The sequence below is a fragment of the Pristiophorus japonicus genome, chromosome 3, assembly GCF_044704955.1.
Source record: "Pristiophorus japonicus isolate sPriJap1 chromosome 3, sPriJap1.hap1, whole genome shotgun sequence".
Classification (NCBI taxonomy): Eukaryota; Metazoa; Chordata; class Chondrichthyes; family Pristiophoridae; genus Pristiophorus; species Pristiophorus japonicus.
This window is the reverse complement of record NC_091979.1, coordinates 317,926,431-317,950,992: the sequence shown is the minus strand read 5'-3', so window position 1 is coordinate 317,950,992 and position 24,562 is coordinate 317,926,431. Positions and strand designations below refer to the sequence as shown.

General features: G+C 47.3%; 1 protein-coding gene across 1 annotated transcript; it reads left to right on the top strand.

The window, feature by feature from the left end:
• Positions 1-887: 887 nt before the first annotated feature.
• On the top strand, positions 888-2,283 carry LOC139260432 (class I histocompatibility antigen, F10 alpha chain-like). Its single transcript, XM_070876995.1, has one exon. It carries the CDS (start codon positions 888-890, stop codon positions 1,953-1,955), a length of 1,068 nt encoding a protein of 355 aa, XP_070733096.1. The 3' UTR covers positions 1,956-2,283.
• The last annotated feature ends 22,279 nt before the right edge of the window (positions 2,284-24,562 follow it).

Genomic DNA, 24,562 nt, shown 5'->3' with positions numbered 1-24,562 from the left:
CAGTCCCAGAGACACAGTATCAGCACAGGGCACAGAGAGACAGTCCCAGAGACACAGTATCAGCACAGGGCACAGAGAGACAGTCCCAGAGACACAGTATCAGCACAGGGCACAGAGAGACAGTCCCAGGGACACAGTATCAGCACTGGGCACAGAGAGACAGTCCCAGAGACACAGTATCAGCACAGGGCACCGAGAGACAGTCTCAGAGACACAGTATCAGCACAGGGCACAGAGACAGTCCCAGAGACACAGTATCAGCACAGGGCACAGAGACAGTCCCAGAGACACAGTATCAGCACTGGGCACAGAGAGACAGTCCCAGAGACACAGTATCGGCACAGGGCACAGAGAAACAGTCCCAGGGACACAGTATCAGCACAGGGCACAGAGAGACAGTCCCAGAGACACAGTATCAGCACAGGGCACAGAGAGACAGTCCCAGGGACACAGTATCAGCACTGGGCACAGAGAGACAGTCCCAGGGACACAGTATCAGCACAGGGCACAGAGAGACAGTCCCAGAGACACAGTATCAGCACAGGGCACAGAGAGACAGTCCCAGGGACACAGTATCAGCACTGGGCACAGAGAGACAGTCCCAGAGACACAGTATCAGCACTGGGCACAGAGAGACAGTCCCAGAGACACAGTATCAGCACTGGGCACAGAGAGACAGTCCCAGAGACACAGTATCAGCACTGGGCACAGAGAGACAGTCCCAGAGACACAGTATCAGCACAGGGCACAGAGAGACAGTCCCAGAGACACAGTATCGGCACAGGGCACAGGAATCACACGGTCTGAATTGGGCGCAGCTCACGGACGGTCTCTCGGAAAAGGATTGCCTGCAAACCGCTCATTCCAGCCTGTCGAGGGAAGTAACAATGTTTGGACTGACCGTGCTGGCCCTTCTGTGTGGAGAGGTGTGTGCAGGCTCTCACTCCCTGCGGTACATGCACACGGCTATCACTCCGCTCCCGGGCATTGCTGAGTTCACCGATGTGGGTTATGTGGATGACCAGCAGTTTATTTACTATGACAGTGTGAGCCGGCAGTACACCCCGCGGCAGCGGTGGATCAGGGAGAGCGAGGGCGCCGAGTACTGGGAGCGCTACACACAGATCCTGCGGGGCAAGGAGCAGGTGATGAAAGGCAACATTCAGACCGTCTTAACCCGCACCAACCAGACCGGCGGGATCCACACGCTGCAGAGGTTGTGCGGCTGTGAGCTGCGGGATGACGGCACCACCAGCGGCTTCTGGCAGTACGGCTGGGACGGGAAGGACCTGATCAGCTTCGACAAGGATCGCCTGGTGTGGGTCACCCCGGTACCGTGGGGAGAGATCACCAAGAACAAGTGGGACCAGGACAGGGCCGAAATGCAGCAGGACAAAAGTTACCTGGAGCAGGAGTGCATCGAGTGGCTGAAGAAATACCTGAAGGCTGGAGAGAGAGAACTGGGAGCTGTTGCTCCTCAAGTGTTTCCTTCTGTGGACAAGGCGTCGAATATTAAAGCCCCCCAACTCTCCTGTCTCCTCACAGGTTTTTACCCTCGCGAAATCCAAGTGACCCTCCTGAGAAATGGCGAGCCAATCAGGGACACGGAATCCACGGGCATCCTGCCCAACCACGATGGCACCTACCAGCTCACGACATGGGCTCAGATCGAGCCCGCGGATGGAGCCACCTATTCCTGTCAGTATGAGCAGAGCGGCCAAGCAGGAGGGAAGACCCGAGACTGGGACGGGACGTTCCGAGTGACTCCAGGATCGCCAGAGGGAACAAATAGGGGTTTGATTGTTGGAATTGTGATTGCTGCCGTCGCCCTGATTGCTATTGTGATCGGTGCGGTTGTGTGGAAGAGGAGAGGAGGAGAGGAGACATCTGGTTACAGCCCAGCGAACCCTGCTGAACGAGGAGAATTATCCCCAAACTCACCAGCCCAAGCCTGAGGCTGGTCCCGAAGTGAAGTTCACTGGGACTAGAATCTGGACTTGCTGTGTCGCAAGGAGGGTTCATTCAGAAGCAATCCACGATTCTGCATCTTCATTTCGTTTGATTGTCACTGGCTGCTGCCAGTGTTAATAGTAATCGGTAACGTATCTATCATTGAGTGGGTTTGGGGATATTTTCTTTTTGGTGATTGGATAGAAATCTCCAGTTGGGTCTTTTGGTGTTTAATGTAAATGAGATATGTCTAATTCGGCACGGGCTGGATGGCCAAATGGTCGTCTTCCGTGCTGCAACCATTCTATGATTCTATGTATGGTGGCCGGAGGAGAGGGAGACTGGGAATGGGGGCTGGGGGAGAGAGGGAGACTGGGAATGGGGGCTTGGGGAGAGAGAGACTGGGGAATGGGGGCTCAGGGAGAGGGAGACTGGGGAATGGGGGCTCGTGGAGAGGGAGACTGGGGAATGGGGGGTGGGGGAGAGGGAGACTGGGGAATGGGGGCTCGGGGAGAGAGGGAGAGACTGGGGAATGGGGGCTTGGGAAGAGGGAGACTGGGAATGGGGGCTCCGGGCGAGGGAGACTGGGGAATGGGGGCTTGGGGAGAGTGGGAGACTGAGGAATGGGAGCTTGGGGAGAGGGAGACTGGGGAATGGGGGTTCAGGGAGACGGTGACTGGGGAATGGGGGCTCAGGGAGCGGGAGACTGGCGAATGGGGGCTTGGGGACTGGGAGACTTGGGAATGGGGGCTCGGGGAGAGAGAGACTGGGGAATGAGGGCTTGGGGAGAGGGAGACTTGGGAATGGGGCCTCGGGGAGAGAGAGACTGGGGAATGGGGGCTCGGGGAGCGGGAGACTGGGGAATGAGGGCTTGGGGAGAGGGAGACTTGGGAATGGGGCCTCGTGGAGAGAGAGACTGGGGAATGGGGGCTCGGGGAGAGAGGGAGACTGGGGAATGGGGGCTCTGGGAGAGGGAGACTGGGGAATGGGGGATTGGGGACTGGGAGACTTGGGAATGGGGGCTCGGGGAGATAGAGACTGGGGAATGGGGGCTCGGGGAGAGAGAGACTGGGGAATGGGGGCTCGGGGAGAGGGAGACTGGGGAATGGGGTGGGTGTGGGTTCCAGTATTTCCCCCAGAGCCGGGAGCAGCAGCAACGTGGTGAGTGGGAGTGACACTGAGAGAGGAGCAGCCAGTAAAGGGGTGAGTGAAACCTGGGGACCTTACTGTGGGTAAATAGTGAAAGATTATTTCCAGTGGTGGGCGAATGGGGAACTATGGAACAGAAACCAAGGATTCTAAAACCTAAAGGGAACGTGATAAATATTTGAAAAGGAAGAATGTTATAAGATCTGGGGGGAATGGGATTACAGAAGAGAGTGCGAGCTCCGAGGCCGAATGGTCTCCTCCTGTGTAGTCATTTCTATAATTCTATGAAAACCCTCCTTTATTGAGACCGAACACATGGAATGGTTTAGAAATGTTGGTGCTGAGCTGAGTTTAGGACAATGTTCCCTGTGAGAAGTGCCCCAAACACTGAGCTCACTGCCCTTTGCGCAATCTCTCGGATTGGTTCAGGTGGGTCTGTGCCGGCCGGGTTTGACGTGTGAAGTCCAAATACAGATCAGCTCAGACTGAGGTTCCCAGTTCAGAATTGTCACCTTCACACGGAACCGGAGACCAAATCAGATTCCAAGGAGATAGAGAGAGAGATGGGGCCTGTTAAATGTGGCTTCAACTGGGGAGCCTGACCTCACCTGGTGCAGTGCAGGGGGATTCTGGGTATGGTTTCAGGGTGAGTATCAGTGGGTTAAAGTATTACTGCTAGTTACACGTAGGATAGAGAGACATTACACCTATTACTGCTTGTAACATATAGACTATCAATGAGTTATTGTATTACTGTTGGTTGTGAGGGGCATCTGATTGTCAGCACTTTTTCGAAATCAGGGATTCCTAAAAATGTATAAAACTGTCACGAATGTGTAAAACGGATAAGAATATTATGTTTAAATCGTTGTTTTGAACTGCAGACGGAATATCTATTCGAATCAGAGAAATGCTTAGAAATGGAGGGTATAGTTTTTTGTACTATTTACAATCTCCCTGATGCTAGGCAATTTAAATACTTGTTGATGTATTTTATGTATAATGCAACGGGTAGGGTTTAAAGTTACCTGAACAAAACTGCTGGCGTAGATAATGAAAGGAAGTTTGTAGAGTTACGGTAAACATGTTGCTATGTCGTAAAAGAGGTAACACTCTGGGGTGAGCAGTTTTCTGGTTTTGCTTCTGTAGAAAAAAAATGAAGTAGAGGGAACCTAATTAATCAAAGGGGACCTAATTAAGTAACGTTAACAACCAAAAACAAAGGCTGTCAGAAACAAAAGAAATACGTGCTCCGAAACACAGGGAAAATGTTAAAACTCCAACTCTTCGGAAGATAAATCACCTTATCACAGTATAACCCAGACAGTTGGGCCAAGGTTAGGTCACATGAGGTGATAAATGATTACGGGAAACAAAGGCGGATTGAGAAAAATCTCAACTGGTTGAGAGCAGATCAGCCAAGAGGTGCAGACCTGAGAATGATGTAGCACGTAACTTATCAGATAAAAGGCGCACAGGGGAGGTAACGAAGCTTGCTGTCAATATAATTGTATTAACTAATTAATATTTGCAATCATAAAGTTAGGCGAAACTTTGTGATGCGGCAGGGAAACAACAAATGGAAAGCTTCCACACGGAACTTCATAATTTTGTATGTATTTTGACTGTTACTATAAAAATAGTAACCTGACGCTTGTTCGAGGAGAACAGCTAGTTTGGATCACCGAGTTACTGAACTCGTGCAGAAGCTGTCTTTCTCTCGATCGAGTACTTAATAAACAAATCTTTTCTCCAAAACAGACTTGTGTTGAGCATCTTTGTAATACTCCACATCAGCTTCATAGTTCAAAGAGTAGAGGAATAAGGCTGTGTAGTGATTGTTCCTGGGAGAATAGAGACAGAGAGGTATCAAAGGAATTCCACAGAAAAGCTACTTCGATAAGATATAAATAGTGAAATGTGACCAAAATTGTAAGACATCTTTAAGGCGGGTTGTTGAAACAAGAATTGAGACAAAGAACTAGAAAGCTTATTGGATAGTAAGTTTTTAGGGGCACCTCGAAAGGTCAAACGGTCTTGTCAATATCCAGGGTCAGGCCCACTCCTAAAAATAGAATAAAAGTAGCTTCCTGAAGAATGATGGTATAGATGGTGTGAGGGAAGGGCGAAACAGAAATTTAGCTGATTGAACACTTTTCGAGAAAGATCCCATGCTTTACCGAAGGAAGATCTAGACGAGAGAAAGAGACTGCAAGCCAGAGTACTGCTCACTTGTATCAGCCTTTTGTCCGATCGGAATCGGTATCAACTACCTGTTACGGTTGTATGTTTTTGCTCTATAACTAATATGTTATATTCTGTCTTAAACTCTGATTAAATATAATGTATCCACCAGATTGGTTTTACCGTTGATCCTGATTATTAAAGGGACCAGAGATAGCCTTAAACTTGGCTATTTCCAACCAATTGGCTTCGGGGGCAGGACTGTAAAAAGGTTATTGTGGAGAAACGAGTTGGAGACAGACTTGCTCTAAAATGTCATAAAGGGTATCAGGTGGAACGACTGGGTAGGAAACCCCGTATGGGGGTGTGCTTCGTCACGGAAACCAAAAAACAAATCACGGATGCTCATTGTAGACATAAAATCATGAGCAGTCTCTCCGAGAAATTCGGGGTCCAGAGGGCCAAAGAGGTTATTAGAGTGGTCCAAGAGGAGGGGTGTAGTTACTCCAAGCACTGGGATGGGATAGCATCCCAAGTGAATGAGAAGAAGATTAAGCTTAAAGAAGCTAGTCATATACAGCCCAATATGGCCCACTTGTGTGCCGTCCGCTCGAAAGAACTCGAGCGCTTAGAACAAAATACTTCACTTGAAAAAAAATGACAGGACTGGCAGGATCGATATGCTAATGTCTGTTCTTTCCTTCGACATGAGGAGAGGAAGCCCGACTGGCTTCACAACGTCATCAGCAGGCCTTTGAGCAAAACCAGTCTTTAAAATCCAAGGTTAAACTCTTGTCCTCACAACTGAGGAACTCAAGAGGAGTTCTCAGAGAGTATCTTGTAAGCCCCCCTCCGGTGGGCATTGGTCACTCCCAGTGTGAATTAAAAATACTAGAATTGCAGGGGAAACTGGGAAAGCAATCAGCTGTTGTGGCAGCCATCACTCGCTCTAAACTGGGAGACCCCAATGTTAACCCGGAAGGCCTGACTAAACAGAAATAATCCCACAAAGATTCTTATTGTCAGGACAGCCCCCGACCCTCACGCCCCCTCCCCCTTATCCAGGAGGGAACACCCCGGCAGAGACAAAGAAGGTTAATCTGATCACTACCACTATTACAACAGCCCAGGCAGATAATGAAGATGAGTTTGACACTAATTCTGAGGTCTCCGGGACATATGACCAACCCCCGAGAGAAAGCGTCACCACTACTAGCAGAAGTCTGAAACCGGATGAATTAAAGGCACTCGTAGAATCGATGGGACCCGTCATCTTGGGGATGAATCCGATCACCCTGACCCGTAACTGGGGCAGGTTCCGCCGTAGCTATCCTGAATTAGAGACGGCAGATTTAAAACAGGTTTTGTTGTGATGTGTCTCCGAGGACCTTTGGGATGTGCTCCCCCAGGATGTGTATGATTCAGACAGAGATTGGTGGTATGTGTTGGAGGCAGTGTCCGTCCGACTGGGTATGGATTCAATTGACTTTAACCAGCTGATGGGATGCGCTCACCAGATGAGCGCCCTATTTCCTTTCGTTCTCGGTTATATGGCTAATACGAAAAGGCCCAATGATATCCAGATGCAAATGAAGCTAAGAAATTCAAACTGAAGTTTCTGAACGGTTTTTTGCCTGGGATAAGAGATGCTCTGGGAATAGCAGTTCATAAACGGACCCCGTGGGTGGACTTGATGGGAGTCTGTATTCAAGCCTGGACCGAGCAAGTCCCTTCGACCTCAAGCTCGGGTTTCAGCGGTGGAGGGTCCCCTAAACCCAGATCCCCAACCACCACAGGGCTCTCCCAATGAGAGGGACAGACGCGATGTGACTTGCTTTCACTGTAAAAAAAACCGGTCACATTTCTCGAGAATGTCGAGGTAGTCGACGCTCAAATTATGGGCCGCGTTACCATTCTCCAGGTCAAGACGATAGCAGACTGGATTCAAGACAGATGCTACAGAAACTGGAGTGCTTGTCGGCAATGGTAGAGACCATGCAACACAATCAAATGGGGGGCAAACTGTGGCAGCTGCCTCCCGTAGTGGGGGTACATGGCCAGAACTATCCACCCCTTCCCAAACACTGTGACGGTCACCAACCTCACCAGTGACCAACTCCTCCTCCTCTCCCATTTGGTATCAGGAGGATGCGAGACCCTTCAGACCAACTATTGATCATGAAGGCCGCCACCATGTCATGCTCATGGACTCCGGCTCTTCCATGACTATTTTACACGACCCTGCCCATTCAGGTCTTGCTCTGAATCTTTCTGGTTTTAATGCTGCTACGCGGGTGGCTAATCAGGGGTTAATTCCTATTGTTCTATCTATCAAGGGGGATTCCGTTAATGTTCGCTCTGCCGTTTATCTGACTACTTATGACCAGAAAGGAATTCTCGGGAGTGACACATTACGTACACACCACGCTGTTCTCGACTATTGTTTATGGTGGCACTTTAGTGAGGGACCACCGAGGCCTGTTCGGATGCCCATTTGGTATATACGATTAAAAAACCCGAGAACTTCACCCTTCCCTGGACTGAAGACCCCGGGGTTGATTTGCTGAGTGTAAATTTTCAGATGTTTTTGCTAAATCCAGACACGATTGTGGTAGAATGTCAGGGGAGGAGAAGATTATTGGGCCCTCCCACCCTCCTGTTAAGCAGTATGCCATTCCAGCTGAGAGGAAACCTTATGTTGGGTCTACTATTGGGTCGTTATTCACACTGGCACTTTTACTACTAATTCTCCAACTTGGCCAGTTAGGAAACTAGACGATAGTTGCCGTTTAACAATTGATTATCGCAAGCTTAATTCGGTTACTCCAGCTTGTGCCTCTGTTGATCGGGAGACCACATTCTCCTGTCCCAAATTCCCCCCGGTCGCTGCTACGTCTCCACCTTTGATATTTCAACCAGGTTCTGGAGTATCCCTGTCAAGGGAAGGGATCAGAACAAGTTTGCTTTCACCTTTGAAGATCAAAGGAACATGAAGGACATGTTTGCCTCAAGGCTTTCACAACGCCCCGACTATATTCCACAAACGGATGGCTCAGGTACTTAAACCCTTTTTTGAGACCTGACTGTCTGCTGCAGTATGTTGATGACCTTTTGCTTGCAACATCTGATAAACAAACTCATATTGAAACATAGAAACATCGAAAATAGGTGCAGGAGTAGGCCATTCGGCCCTTCGAGCCTGCACCGCCGTTTAATAAGATCATGGCTGATCATGTAACTTCAGTACCCCACTCCTGCCTTCTCTCCATACCCCCTGATCCCTTTAGTCGTAAGGGACACATCTAACTCCCTTTTGAATATATTCAACGAACTGGACTCAACAACTTTCTGTGGTAGAGAATTCCACAGGTTCACAATTCTCTGGGTGAAAAAGTTTCTCCTCATCTCGGTATTAGATGGCTTACCCCTTATCCTTAGACTGTGACCCCTGGTTCTGGACTTCCCCAACATCGGGAACATTCTTCCTGTATCTAACCTGTCCAATCCCGTCAGACTTTTATATGCTTCTATGAGATCTCCTCTCATTCTTCTAAATTCCAGTGAATATAAGCCTAGTCGATCCAGTCTTTCTTCATGGAAGAGTTATTAGACCTTCTTCCGAAAGCTGGGTTGAACATTAATCCCAAAAAGGCACAATTGTTGTTGCCTGAAGTGATATTTTTAGGGGTTATTGTGGGGCCAAAGGGACTCAGTCCCGACCAGGATAAGATTGCTATGCTTTAGGTACCATTGCCCGTATCCAAAACAGCACTTCTCTCCTTTCTGGGTCTGGTGGGATATCAGCGCTCGTTCATTCCCAGATTTGCAGAGCTGGCCAAACCCTTATATGAACTATTAAAGGGAGAAGAGGACACTGTGGCCTGTGACTGGATCATCGAACATACAACAGCGGTGTCCCTCCTTAAAATTGCCGATATGCAAGTCACATGCCTGATTAGCCTGACCGAGTTCAGCCTTTCCACCTGGAGATGGGATCCACCGATCAGAGTCTTGGTGCCATTTTGTGTCAAGAGGTACAGAGTAAACTTATGCCAATTGTGTAGGCCTCTCGTATTTTGACTGGCGTGGAGAAGAATTTTACTGTGTGTGAGTGACATCTGCTGGCCACTTTTTGGGCAGTCAAACAATTCTTGTTTATTATCAGTTTAAATAAACCGATCATTCATAGCCCCCACACTCCCTTGAATCTTCTACTTAAACCGGGGGGCACGCTGGTCTCCTCTGCTCAACTCAGTCATTGGACACTTCTATTAACTCAGAGAGATTTGGAATTAACGCCAAAGCAGACAACTCTACCTCAGCTCGTATTTTATGAGGGCAGAAGCCATGAATGTCCACTTTCACCACTGAAGTTCGACCGTCATCCCATCTCTCTTACTCCAATAGGTGATGCCACGGATGTTTACATTGATGGATCATCCTATCACAGAAATGGAAAACCCCTAGTGGATTTGAATTAGTTATGCCTGACCGAGAAATTAAGTATAAATGCATTCCCCACTCTGCTCAATGTGCTGAAGTTGCAGCCCTGGTGACAGCAATCCAAATGACTTATGACATACCTGTTAATGCCTGGCCAGATAGTGCCTATGCGATTAACACTTTGTTACCTTTATCGCTGTATGCTCGGAACACGATCAGCCCCTGTTTATGTTGGTAAGAAGAAGTCTCACTCAGCATCTTTGAACTTACACACCCGGAGCAACTCACAAGCAGATCATGCTGCTACAGATGCCACCGTTAACGGTGACCTCTGGCAAGCTCCTACCCCTCCCTTAAGGTCTGTCCCGAGTATTCAAGGTGGGGATATCGATCTCCCGGTCTCTAGGCCAGTTATCTTCCCTATGCGGTTGTTATTGCATGGCATCGGGATGGATGTCCGTTGTCTCAGCCCACTCCATGGGCTGTGGACACACAATTGGCTCCAGATCAGTCTGGGAAATCTGCCCTCCTGTTAATGTATGGGCCCTGCTTGCGGTGGCTATCATCTGATCTCCCAGTTGTCTGTGTTCCCCCATCCATGGCACCCAAAATGTTTGATCTCCTCCACTGACACCCGGTGGGAGGACACTATTCAGCCGATGCAACTGTTCAGAGACTACGCAAATTTGCATGGCATCATAATTGTGTAACTGACGTCACTCATAGAGTGAATGTTGCCTGCCCTGTTTACAGCAAAACCCAAGTGCCACATGAAGCGAGCACTGTTGGGTAGTCCCCCTCCTCCCGAGGGGCCATGGTCTCACCTTCAAATTGACTTTATAGGCCCTTGCCTACAGGACCTTCTGGGTTGTGGTATTGTCTGGTTGTAGTTGCTACGTTTACAAAATGGATGGAGTCTTTTCCATGTAAAACAAACACAGTATTGACAGCAGCTCGCCTATTATTGGGTGAGGTGAGCTGCAGGCAGGGAGTGCCAATTCAGGCTGATACCGCACAAAGTTTTACCGAGCTGCAACGGACAATGGGTATGTTGCATAAACTTCACATCTCCCACCGTCCACAATCATCTGGAATGGTGGAAAGAGGAAATCGAATTCTGAAAATTATGTTAAACAAATTTGGTGCAGATCACCCCACCAAATGGTCTAGCATGCTGTCAATGTGCCAGATAGTTATTAGATCCACCCCGCATAGCACAACGGGTATTTCACCCTACCAAGCTATGACTGGGCGACTAATGCGAATGCCAGCCCATCTGTTAACCCCTTCAGTTACACCCTTAGTACAGGGAACTGCCAACCAAAAATGGCTTGAAATGTAGCCAGACAGACAGGGAAGTCAAGAAGCCAGGCATAGAAACACTTCGATAAGCAGTTCCGACCTTTTGAACAGCAAGTGGGAGATATCGTAATGCTACTAAACTATGGGAAGCAACAACATTGCTTCGAACCAAGGTGGATGGCCCCATTCCCAATTATTGACGGGGTCAGTCCTTCGGTCTATCTGTTGCAATTCCCTGGGGAAAAAGGGGAGGACCAAGGGGGCTAAATAGTACCATATCAATCAGTTGAAAACCGTGAAAGAATAAATATTGCATGTTTTATCTTATAGAACCAGTTAAGAATGATCAGTTATCGAACCCTCCTGCTGGAGGTCATCATTTACTTCAGACATTCGAACAGGTCTCAGCCATGCTCAGTTACTTGACAACAGAAGATGTGAAATGGTTAATGTGGCTCAGGGAAGTGAGACAATTAACACATACTCCATCGAGAAACGATCTAATTAATGACAAAAATAGAGATTTGGAGAATCTTTTAAGTCCATGACTTGTTGATTAGATGTTAAACTTCAGCTTTCTGTACAATGTCTGTTTTCATTACCTGCATCAATGTTTGCTGGACATGTATATACTTAGTTGATGTGCTACTGATTGTCAGACTGAATTGTAACTATAATAATTATGTTTTGTAGGTAACAGAGCGTGGGAAAAGCCAGTATGAATCCAGTATGAGGGTTTTGATGGTGCCTCCTGTAGCATGTTTTATGGGTCTAACAGAACCTCTTTCAAAACCGATACCGAAGTGAAACTGACAGTAAATGAGATACTTCAGTATAAGCTGCACAATTAAGTGATGCAATTGGTACGACATTCAGAATGGTGGGATATTGGGCCTAATATATCAGTACATTCTTAGGTTCAAATTATTTCACACGCTTGGTAATTATCTAACTTGTGATGATAGTGTATTTGATATTTGATTAATTGAACACAACAAAAGGGAATATGTGAAGCAACACAGAGGAAACCCCAGGTGGGGTAAGATCAGGAGAGATACAAGAAACAGAGGATAGCCCAGGCAGGGCACAATTGGAACACCGGAACAGTGAATTGAATTTGAGAAAGGGGTCAGAGGTTGCTTCTCCCGTTTAAAGGAACGGATTGTAAGAAAGGGGAAAATCTTCATTTTTGAATCACCCTTAGCAAAATCTAGAGTTGGCATGGTTAGTAGAGGTACGGAAATGAGAGATCAAAATAACTTTCTCTCAAGGAGGGGAATATGTTAGAAATCAGGGATACCGAAAAATGTATAAAACTGTTATGAATGTATAAAACTGATACGAATGCTGTGTTTAAATCATTGTTTTGAACTAAAGACGGAATATCTATCAGCTACCTGTTACGATTGTATGTTTTTCCAATATAACTAATGTGTTATATTCCATCTTAAAGTCTGATTAAACACTATGGGTTAGATTTTCCACTTTTGTGCATATTGCCCAAAAATTGGTGTTATTTCCGGCGTGGGCGGTAAGAAAGGGTTTTCAGATCGTCGGCTTCTCGCCCATTCTCAAAGCACCAGTCAGCATTTTTGAAATTAGGCGTTACCGCGAGCGATATGAAATGCACGGTAGCGTTAAATCTCTCTGAACTTCTGCTGTAAAGTGTCATCATCCTTAGCAATGGCATGTTAGCGCTCGATTCCCGCGATTCAGGAGGTCAAGGGTCACCATGACATGCACAGAAGAGGAGACAGAGAGAGGGGGAGCTGAGAGGGACTGGTGTGTGGCTGTGGTGTGGGCTTGTTTGGCTGTTGTGGGAGGCACGAGGGAGATTCACCAGCAGCAAGGAGCCGACTAAGCACCAAGAACTTTGTTGGCACCGAGTTTTTATCCAACAAATAAGATGTAACATGAAAGGGATGGTGGAGGCCCTGGAGCTAGTAGCCAGAAACACTGATGGCAGAGAGCTCCCAGTGGTCCCGGAGCACAGCATTGCATCCCAAGGTGCCACGCCACCATTGCCACGACACATGAGAGCCACGATCAACATCTTGCTTCTGGCTCGGAGCACATTTCCACCTTGGGATCGTCCTCTCCCGTATCCGTCCACTCAGCAGTTCAGCCGTCATCCCCCTCAACCCTCCACAATGAAGCATCACCTGAGGAGCTCCTCGGCCAGGCGGCTTGGAGTCAAGAGGGGAAGTGGAAGGGATAGAGGTGGGGAGGAAAAGCGGGGTGGGGGGGCGAGGACGGCAAGGGGAAGGATTGTTTTTTACAGAAATACTGATGATTTCAGACAACTGTGTGGTTTAAATGATTTTTATTCAACAAAACCTAGTTGCGCATAGGCTCAGGTAGCTGCACCGTTACATGCTGGTGATTCCTTAACATCAAAGGGTATAATTACACTTAATTTCAATCAATGTAAACTTTAACTGTCACCAACATGATGCCCACCATTGATGTATGATCTGCACACCCAGCAGTGTGTCAGCCTTGTAAATAACACCAACATTCTTCCAGGCAAAGCGCTCATTGATGAGCTCCTAACCTAAGGCTCTTGCAGCTATCATGCCACCACGGGCCCTTTCATGCGGTTTACAGGGGGGCAGGGGCATGGCTTCAGCGCCAGCCTGATTGTCTGGCATAATTTCAGCATCTGCCTCCTTGTCCTCCTCTTCCTCTCTGTGGTGAGGTGGACTGTCAGACACTTCAGGCAATTCTTGTCCCCTCCTGATAGCCAAGTTGTGCAGCATGGAGCACACCACCACGAATTGAGCCACCTTCTCAGGGTGGTTTTGGAGCTCGCCTCCTGACTGGTCCAGGCATCTAAAGCGCTGCTTAAGCACTCCAATGGTTTTCTAAATTTGACTAATTCTGGTTGCATTAAAGCAGCATATCCTTCGAGTAACCATTAGCAACACACTTGGAGATTGCTGATTGTAAGAATCGGCAGAAACATCGACAGACTTCAAAACATTTTGTACTTTAATTTTGGACTTTTGCTTTTCCATATTTTCTGTTACTGCAGAAGAGCAGACAGCGGACTTGGGATAGGTCCATACATGTTCCACAGGAATACACATCAGGTGGGTGGGGATGGGTCAATGGCTAAAATTGCAGGAAGATGGCTGATGGGACCCTTTGTCATCAGTGAGAGACCAAGTAAATTGGTCAGAGCTCAAGCCATCGAAATGACGGCGAGCCCCAGAGCACAGGAACCTCAGGACAAAGGAAGCCATTTGGCCACCCAGACTCATTGGAGCCTTTATCCCCAGAATGGCCCAGTAACAAAGACACAGGATTCATTGCTCTTTCAGTTGGACTGCCTCAGGCAAAAGACTGAATTTTGGCACGAAGAATTCAGAAGTATTTTCAGGTATAAGAGAAACGGCAGTTGCAGCCATCGCTCTCCTCCTCCAAGCTTACTTGTTTCATTCAACGCACACAAGGACTGAGCACTCGGTCTGGGACGGAGAGAAGAAACCACCAGCTATGAGCAAAGAGAGCCTCCCTCATCGGGAGAAGCAGTGAGTAAGCCAGAGGGGTAACTGGTGAGCATTATCCCAGCCCACACATGTCTTAAGACCACAGCATGGTATGAAGGGGTGTTGTGTGTCCCAACCAAGCCTTAGGGATTTAATGGAGAGGTTTCTGCATGGATCATAGGCGTATGTACAATCTGTTGGACAGATTCAGTGGTGCCCTATTGAGCCAAACAGGAGTGTTTTAGTCATGGGTACTTTGTGATGGGGGCCTGTTCAGATGGGCCAGTGTTGTGTGTTGTACTGTATTTTATTCTGTTTGTTTCATGCCACCAGAGTGTGTAAATTAATATGGCAGGGGGATGGGAATCTATTCAGGGAGACAGAGGGGAATAAAATGGAGACAGAAGCAAAAGATAGAAAGGAGAATAGTAAAAGTGGAGGGCAGAGAAACCCAAGGCAAAAAACAAAAAGGGCCACTTTACAACAGAATTCTAAAGGGTCAAAGTATGTTAAAAAGACAAGCCTGAAGGCTCTGTGCCACAATGCGAGGAGTATTCGGAATAAGGTGGACGAATTAACTGCACAGATAGCTGTTAACGTATACGATGTGATTGGCATCATGGAGACACGGCTCCAGGGTGATCAAGGCTGGGAACTCAACATCCAAGGGTATTCAGTATTTAGGAAGGATAGACAGAAAGGAAAAGGAGGTGGGATGGCGTTGCTGGTTAAAGAGGAAATTAATGCAATTGTAGGAAGGACATTAGCTTGGATGATGTGGAATCTGTATGGGTGGAGCTACAGAATACCAAAGGACAGAAAACGCAAGTGGGAGTTGTGTACAGGCCACCAAATAATAGCAGTGAGGTTGGGGACAGCATCAAACAAGAAATAAGGGATGTGTGCAATAAAGGTACAGCAGTTACCATGGGCGACTTCAATCTACATATTGATTGGGCTAACCTAACTGGTAGCAATGCAGTGGAGGAGGATTTCCTGGAGTGTATTGGGGATGGTTTTCGAGACCAATATGTCGAGGAACCAACCAGAGAGCTGGCTATCCTAGACTGGATGATGTGTAATGAGAAGGGACTAATTAGCAATCTTGTTGTGCGAGGTTCCTTGGGGAAGAGTGACCATAATATGGTAGAATTCTTTATTAAGATGGAGAGTGAGAAGTTAATTTAGAAACTCGGGCCCTGAACAGAAGGAAAGGTAACTTTGATGGCATGAGGCGCGAATTGGCTAGATTAGACTGGCAAATGATATTTAAAGGGTTGACGGTGGATAGGCAATGGCAAAACACAAAGATCATATGGATGAACTTCAACAATTGTATATCCCTGTCTGGAGTAAAAATAAAACAGGGAAGGTGGCTCAACCGTGGTTAACAAGGGAAATTAAGGATAGTGTTAAATCCAATGAAGAGGCATACAAATTAGCCAGAAAAAGTAGCAAGCCAGAGGACTGGGAGAAATTTAGAATACAGCAGAGGAGGACAAAAGGTTTAATTAAGAGGGGGAAAATAGAGTACGAGAGGAAGCTTGCCGGAAACATAAAAACTGACTGCAAAAGCTTCTATAGATATGTTAAGAGAAAAAGATTAGTGAAGGCAAACGTAGGTCCCTTGCAGTCGGATTCAGGTGAATTTATAATGGGGAACAAAGAAATGGCAGACCAATTGAACAAGTACTTTGGTTCTGTCTTTGTAAAGGAAGACACAAATAACATTCCGGATGTACTAGGGGACCAAAGGTCTAGTGAGAAGGAGGAACTGAAGGATATTGTAATTAGGCGGGAAATTGTATTCGGGAAATTGACGGGATTGAAGGCCGATAAATCCCCAGGGCTTGATAGTCTGCATCCCAGAGTACTTAATGAAATGGCCCTAGAAATAGTGGATGCATTGGTGATAATTTTCCAACAGTCTATCGACGCTGGATCAGTTCCTATGGACTGGAGGGTTGCTAATGTAACACCACTTTTTAAAAAAGGAGGGAGAGAGAAAACGGGTAATTATAGACCGGTTAGCCTGACATCAGTAGTGGGGAAAATGTTGGAATCAATCATTAAGGATGAAATAGCAGCGCATTTGGATTGGTCCAATTCAGCATGGATTTATGAAAGGAAAATCATGCTTGACAAATCTTCTGGAATTTTTTGAGGATGTAACCAGTAGAGTGGACAGGGGAGAATCAGTGGATGTGGTGTATTTGGACTTTCAAAAGACTTTTGACAAGGTCCCACACAAGAGATCGGTGTGCAAAATCAAAGCACATGGCATTGGGGGTAATGTACTGATGTGGATAGAGAACTGGTTGGCAGACAGGAGGCAGAGAGTCGGGATTAACAGGTCCTTTTCAGAATGGCAGGCAGTGACTAGTGGAGTGCCGCAGGGCTCAGTGCTGGGACCCCAGCTATTTTACAACATATATTAATGATTTAGATGATGGAATTGAATGTAATATCTCCAAGTTTGCAGATGACACTAAACTGGGTGGCGGTGTGAGCTGTGAGGAACATAAGAACATAAGAACATAAGAATTAGGAACAGGAGTAGGCCATCTAGCCCCTCGAGCCTGCTCCGCCATTCAACAAGATCATGGCTGATCTGGCCGTGGACTCAGCTCCACTTACCCGCCCGCTCCCCGTAACCCTTAATTCCCTTATTGGTTAAAAATCTACCTCTCTGTGATTTGAATACATTCAATGAGCTAGCCTCAACTGCTTCCTTGGGCAGAGAATTCCACAGATTCACAACCCTCTGGGAGAAGAAATTCCTTCTCAACTCAGTTTTAAATTGGCTCCCCCGTATTTTGAGGCTGTGCCCCCTAGTTCTAGTCTCCCCGACCAGTGGAAACAACCTCTCTGCCTCTATCTTGTCTATCCCTTTCATTACTTTAAATGTTTCTATAAGATCACCCCTCATCCTTCTGAACTCCAAGGAGTAAAGACCCAGTCTACTCAATCTATCATCATAATATGGAGGTGCAGGGGTGGGTGATCAGCCATGATCTTGTTGAATGGTGGTGCAGGCTCGAAGGGCCGAATGGCCTACTCCTGCACCTATTTTCTATGTTTTCTATGTTTTCTATAAGGTAACCCCCTCATCTCCAGAATCAGCCTAGTGAATCATCTCTGTACCCCCTCCAAAGCCAATATATCCTTCCTTAAGTAAGGTGACCAAAACTGCACGCAGTACTTCAGGTGTAGGAGTATAGGAGCAGGAAAGTCTTACTGCAGTTGTACAGGGCCTTGGTGAAGCCCCACCTGGAATATTGTGTTCAGTTTTGGTCTCCTAATCTGAGGAAGGACGTTCTTGCTATTGCGGGAGTGCAGCGAAGGTTCACCAGACTGATTCCCGGGATGGCAGGACTGACATATGAGGAGAGACTGGATCGACTGGGCCTGTATTCACTGGAGTTTAGAAGGATGAGAGGGGATCTCATAGAAACGTATAAAATTCTGACGGGACTGGACAGGTTAGATGCAGGCCTGATGTTGGGGAAGTCCAGAACCAGGGGACACAATTTAAGGATAAGGGGTAAGCCATTTAGGACTGAGATGAGGAGGAACTTCTTCACTCATAGAGTTGTGAACCTGTGGAATTCCCTACCGCAGAGAGTTGTTGTTGCCAGTTCATTGGATATATTCAAGAGGGAGCTAGATATGGCCCTTGTGGCTAAAGGGATCAAGGGGTATGGAGAGAAAGCAGGAACGGGGTACTGAAGGAATGATCAGCCATGATCTTATTGAATGGTGGTGCAGGCTCGAAGGGCCGAATGGCCGACTCCTGCACCTATTTTCTATGTTTCTATGTTTCTTACTGGAAGCAAGTGTGTGCCTTAAATCGAATAAAAGCATTGTGACGGTTGAGACGGAATGATCTGGCTATAAATGTATTCTTGTTCACCACTATAATTCCGGTGTCTAGAAATGTTGTAAGGGAGCTGATTGAAACCACCAAGGGCAAAACCACTTACAGATTGTGTCTTTTATATAACGCACAGCCTATTTGTGCAGGAGCAATGCGAGTAACTAATAACCCACACTGCCACCCTCTGGAACCTAGTGCATGCACCAGTCCCAGCTCTCACAGAGAGGGAGGGAATACAGGGAGACAGAGTGGAGAGAGAGGGAGAGAGAGAGAGCAATTCCACCATCACCAGTCCCCTGCTGTAAGAAATGTTCTATTTTCATTGCAGCAGACACAGGGAGGCAGGTTTAGGAAGGAGTTTGCCCTGAGGCAGCTGCCTTGTTGTATACATACCTCTGCTATAAGCGGATAGCTCCAGCTCCCCTCATTTCAGTGGGTTTGAAAACAATGTCTCTCTCTTAGGCAGCCCCTCGTATCGAGGATGACTTGCTTCCATGTCAAAAAGGTATGAGTTCACAGGTGTTTCAATGAAGGACCTAATATTACTGGTCCAGAAAAACATGTTGAAGGGTGGAAGATGACAGTGCATGGATTTTTTTAATGTGTGGTGGCCGTTGCACACCAGCCATCGCACAGGCTTGACAGAACTAGGTCTTGGTCCAGTTGTAAGGATTAACCAAGACAGCAGGCCAGCTCTGCTGCATGGACCTAGTGCACGCACATATCGTAGTGTGGGCTGGCCCGTGCTGCTCCTGTGTCCTCGCCTCTTATGGGCCCCAAACGCACACCTCTCCTGGGCCCCTATCACAATGACTTTGATATTAACCCCTCACACCAGGTGGGAGAGGGTCACGGAGGGTTAAACTGTCAAACATGTGAAATGCGGCCGTAACCCAACGCACACGGAGTCTCGCAGTCGGCTGCAAGTCAATGCGTAAGGCAGGTGACTGATGGATTGTTCGCCCGTGCTGGAGGTATATAAATTGCCCCTGTGATGACAATAGCCAGAATCAGTGGGCACTCGGATTTACATCTCTGGCTGGCTTCCCACAGGGGCAGGCTGGCATCGACTGCACACACGGGGCAGTCCGAGCACCCCACAGATCAACCAGGAGTATTTGTCAATCCCAAGGGATTCCATTCCATCAATGCTCAGCTAGTGTGTAATTAAAAAATAAAGGTTCATGCAGGTCTGCGCCAGATTCCCTGGGAGCTGCGATCATGCTGTGGCAGTCCAGAATCCCCAACATGTTCAGACCTGGAACCAGCCTTAAGGGCGAGGCGACAAAGATATCCTCTTCAAACCTGGCTAATGATACCTCTGAGGAGAGTTACATCAGGAGCCAGACGTCAACCAGATGTGTCATTGAGCAAGCCATTGACATGCTCAAGTTGCGTTTCAGGAGCCTAGACAGGTCTGGAGACACCCTTCAGTACTCACCAATGAGGGTCTCCAGGAAAATCGTGGTGTGCTGCATTCTGCACAACACAGCACAGCAGCGAGGACTAGAGGTGCAGAGGAACAAGCCGCTCAGCACTCCCCATCAGATGAGGACTCCAATAATATCCAGGGACGCCTCATTAAACCTGGGAGCAGCCTTTGTCCTCCTTCCTTCCATAATTCTGCCTGAACCCCTTCCAACCCAATGTAGCTAACTGCAAACCTCCTCCTCCATTGCCTCTGTGAACTGGCCCTTTCAGTGCTCGAGGTAAAATTGCATCATGCAGGTCTGTGTCATGCCTTCTCTCATACTTTGGGGACACGAAACCCGGAAAAAATTGAAAATGAGGAATCCCCATTGAAAATGGATTTTTCCACGGGTCCCACAATGTTGGGTTCTGTCATCTGCTATCGCCCCTCCCCCACCCTACTCTGATCCTGTCTCTGGATTAATATCGGAGTCAATGTCACTGTTTTTATCTTAAAATGTCAATACATCTCGTAACATAGTGTAATCATCATCATCATCAACCAAACTGGAAGCAATACGGTGGAGGAGGATTTCCTGGAGTGCATAAGGGATGGTTTTCTATACCAATATGTCGAGGAACCAACTAGGGGGGAGGCCATCTTAGACTGGGTGTTGTGTAATGAGAGAGGATTAATTAGCAATCTCGTTGTGCGAGGCCCCTTGGGGAAGAGTGACCATAATATGGTGGAATTCTGCATTAGGATGGAGAATGAAACAGTTAATTCAGAGACCATGGTCCAGAACTTAAAGAAGGGTAACTTTGAAAGTATGAGGTGTGAATTGGCTACGGTAGATTGGCGAATGATACTTAAAGGGTTGACTGTGGATGGGCAATGGCAGACATTTAGAGACTGCATGGATGAACTACAACAATTGTACATCCCTGTCTGGCGTAAAAATAAAAAAGGGAAGGTGGCTTAACCGTGGCTATCAAAGGAAATCAGGGATAGTATTAAAGCCAAGGAAGTGGCATACAAATTGGCCAGAAATAGTAGCGAACCCGGGGACTGGGAGAAATTTAGAACTCAGCAGAGGAGGACAAAGGGTTTGATTAGGGCAGGGAAAATAGAGTATGAGAGGAAGCTTGCAGGGAACATTAAGACCGACTGCAAAAGCTTCTATAGATATGTAAAGAGAAAAAGGTTAGTAAAGACAAATGTAGGTCCCCTGCAGTCAGAATCAGGGGAAGTCATAACGGGGAACAAAGAAATGGCAGACCAATTGAACAAGTACTTTGGTTCAGTATTCACTAAGGAGGACACAAACAAATTTCCGGATATAAAAGGGATAAGAGGGTCCAGTAAGAAGGAGGAACTGAGGGAAATCCTTACTAGTCAGGAAATTGTGTTGGGGAAATTAATGGGATTGAAGGCCGATAAATCCCCAGGACCTGATGGACTGCATCCCAGAGTACTTAAGGAGGTGCCTTGGAAATAGCGGATGCATTGACAGTCATTTCCAACATTCCATGGACTCTGGATCAGTTACCAATGGAGTGGAGGGTAGCCAATGTAACCCCACTTTTTAAAAAAGGAGGGAGAGAGAAAACAGGGAATTATAGACCGGTCATCCTGACATTGGTAGTGGGTAAAATGATGGAATCAATTATTAAGGACATCATAGCAGCGCATTTGGAAAGAGGTGATATGATAAGTCCAAGTCAGCATGGATTTGTGAAAGGGAAATCATGCTTGACAAATCTTCTGGAATTTTTTGAGGATGTTTCCAGTAGAGTGGACAAGGGAGAACCAGTTGATGTGGTATATTTGGACTTTCAGAAGGTCTTCGACAAGGTCCCACTTAAGAGATTAGTGTGCAAAGTTAAAGCACATGGGATTGGGGGTAGTGTGCTGACGTGGATTGAGAACTGGTTGACAGACAGGAAGCAAAGAGTAGAAGTAAATGGGTACTTTTCAGAATGGCAGGCAGTGACTAGTGGGGTACCGTAAGGTTCTGTGCTGGGGAACCAGCTGTTTACATTGCACATTAATGATTTAGATGAGAGGATTAAATGTACTATCTCCAAATTTGTGGATGACACTAAGTCGGGTGGCAGTGTGAGCTGCGAGGAGGATGCTATGAGGCTGCAGAGTGACTTGGATAGGTTAGGTGAGTGGGCAAATGCATGGCAGATGAAGTATAATGTGGATAAATGTGAGGTTATCCACTTTGGTGGTAAAAACAGAGACTCATTGAATGGCGGTGCAGGCTCGAAGGGCCGAATGGCCTATTCCTACACCTATTTTCTATGTTTCTATGTTTCTATAGGCAGTCCCTCGAAATTGAGGAAGACTTTCTTCCACTCCAAAAGTGAGTTCTCAGGTGACTGTCCAGTCCAATATGGGAATTACAGTTTCTGTCACAGGTGGGACAGACAGTCGTTGAAGGAACGGGTGGGTAGGGAATCTGGTTTGCCGCTCTCTCCTTCCACTGTCTGTGCTTGGTTTCTGCATGCTCTCGATGACGAGACTCGAGGCCTCCTGGATGCTCTTCCTCCACTGAGGGCGGTCTTGGGCCAGGGATTCATAGAAAGATAGAAAGATAGAAAATAGGTGCGTGAGTAGGGCATTCGGACCTTCGAGCCTGCACCGCCATTCAATGAGTTCAAGGCTGAACATGCAACTTCAGTACCCCATTCCTGCTTTCTCGCCATACCCCTTGATCCCCCTCATAGTAAGGGCTACATCTAACTCCTTTTCGAATATATTTAGTGAATTGGCCTCAACAACTTTCTGTGGATGAGAATTCCACAGGTTCACCACTCTCTGGGTGAAGAAGTTTCTCCTCATCTCGGTCCTAAATGGCTTACCCCTTATCCTTAGACTGTGACACCTGGTTCTGGACTTCCCCAACATTGGGAACATTCTTCTTGCATCTAACCTGTCGAAACCCATCAGAATTTTAAATGTTTCTATGAGATCCCCTCTCATTCTTCTCAACTCCAGTGAATACAAGCCCAGTTGATCCAGTCTTTCTTGATATGTCAATCCCGCCATCCCGGGAATCAGTCTGGTGAACCTTCGCTGCACTCCCTCAATAGCAAGAATGTCCTTCCTCAAGTTAGGAGACCAAAACTGTACACAATACTCCAGGTGTGGCCTCACCAAGGCCCTGTACAACTGTAGCAACACCTCCCTGCCCCTGTACTCAAATCCCCTCGCTATGAAGGCCAACATGCCATTTGCTTTCTTAACCGCCTGCTGTACCTGCATGCCAACCTTCAATGACTGATGTACCATGACACCCAGGTCTCGTTGCACCTCTCCTTTTCTAATCTGTCACCATTCAGATAATAGTCTGTCTCTCTGTTTTTACCACCAAAGTGGATAACCTCACATTTATCCACATTATACTTCATCTGCCATGCATTTGCTCACTCACCTAACCTATCCAAGTCACTCTGCAGCCTCATAGCATCCTCCTCGCAGCTCATACTGCCACCCAATTTAGTGTCATCCGCAAATTTGGAAATACTACATTTAATCCCCTCGTCTAAATCGTTAATGTACAATGTAAACAGCTGGGGCCCCAGCACAGAACCTTGCGGTACCCCACTAGTCACTGCCTGCCATTCTGATATCCGGTAACTGCTATCTGCACAGTTAATTCGTCCACCTTATGCCGAATACTCCTCGCATTGAGGCACAGAGCCTTCAGGCTTGCCTTTTTACCATACTTAGACCCTTTAGAATTTTGCTGCAAAGTGGCCCTTTTTGTTTTTTGCCTTGGGTTTCTCTGCCCTCCACTTTTACTCATCTCTTTTCTGTCTTTTGCTTCTGTCTCCATTTTGTTTCCCTCTGTCTCCCTGCATTGGTTCCCATCCCCCTGCCATATTAGTTTAACTCCTCCCCAACAGCACTAGCAAACACTCCTCCTAGGACATTGGTTCCAGTCCTTCCTAGGTGCAGACCGTCCGGTTTGTACTGGTCCCACCTCCCCCAGAACCGGTTCCAATGCCCCAGGAATGTGAATCCCTCCCTGCTGCACCACTGCTCAAGCCACGTATTCATCTGAGCTATCCTGCAATTCCTACTCTGACTAGCTCGTGGCACTGGTAGCAATCCCGAGTTTACTACTTTTGAGGTCCTACTTTTTAATTTAGCTCCTAGCTCCTTAAATTCATCTCGTAGGACCTCATCCCATTTTTTTTACCTATATCGTTGGTACCTATATGCACCACGACAACTGGCTGTTCACCCTCCCTTTTCAGAATGTCCTGCACCTGCTCCGAGACATCCTTGACCCTTGCACCAGGGAGGCAACATACCATCCTGGAGTCTCGTTGTGGCCGCAGAAACGCCTATCTATTCCCCTTACAATTGAATCCCCTATCACTATTGCTCTCCCACTCTTTTTCCTGCCCTCCTGTGCAACAGAGCCACCAACGGTGCCATGAACTTGGCTGCTGCTGCTCCCCCCTGATGAGTCATCCCCCCCAATAGCACTTAAAGCAGTGTATCTGTTTTGCAGGGGGATAACCGCAGGGGATCCCTGCACTACCTTCCTTTCACTGCTCTTCCTGTTGGTCTTCCATTCCCTATCTGGCTGTGGACCCTTTACCTGCGGTAAGACCAACTCACTAAACGTGCTATTCACGTCATTCTCAGCATCGTGGATGCTCCAGAGTGAATCCACCTCCAGCTCCAATTCCACAACGCAGTCCGCCAGGAGCTGGACGCGGATACACTTCCCGC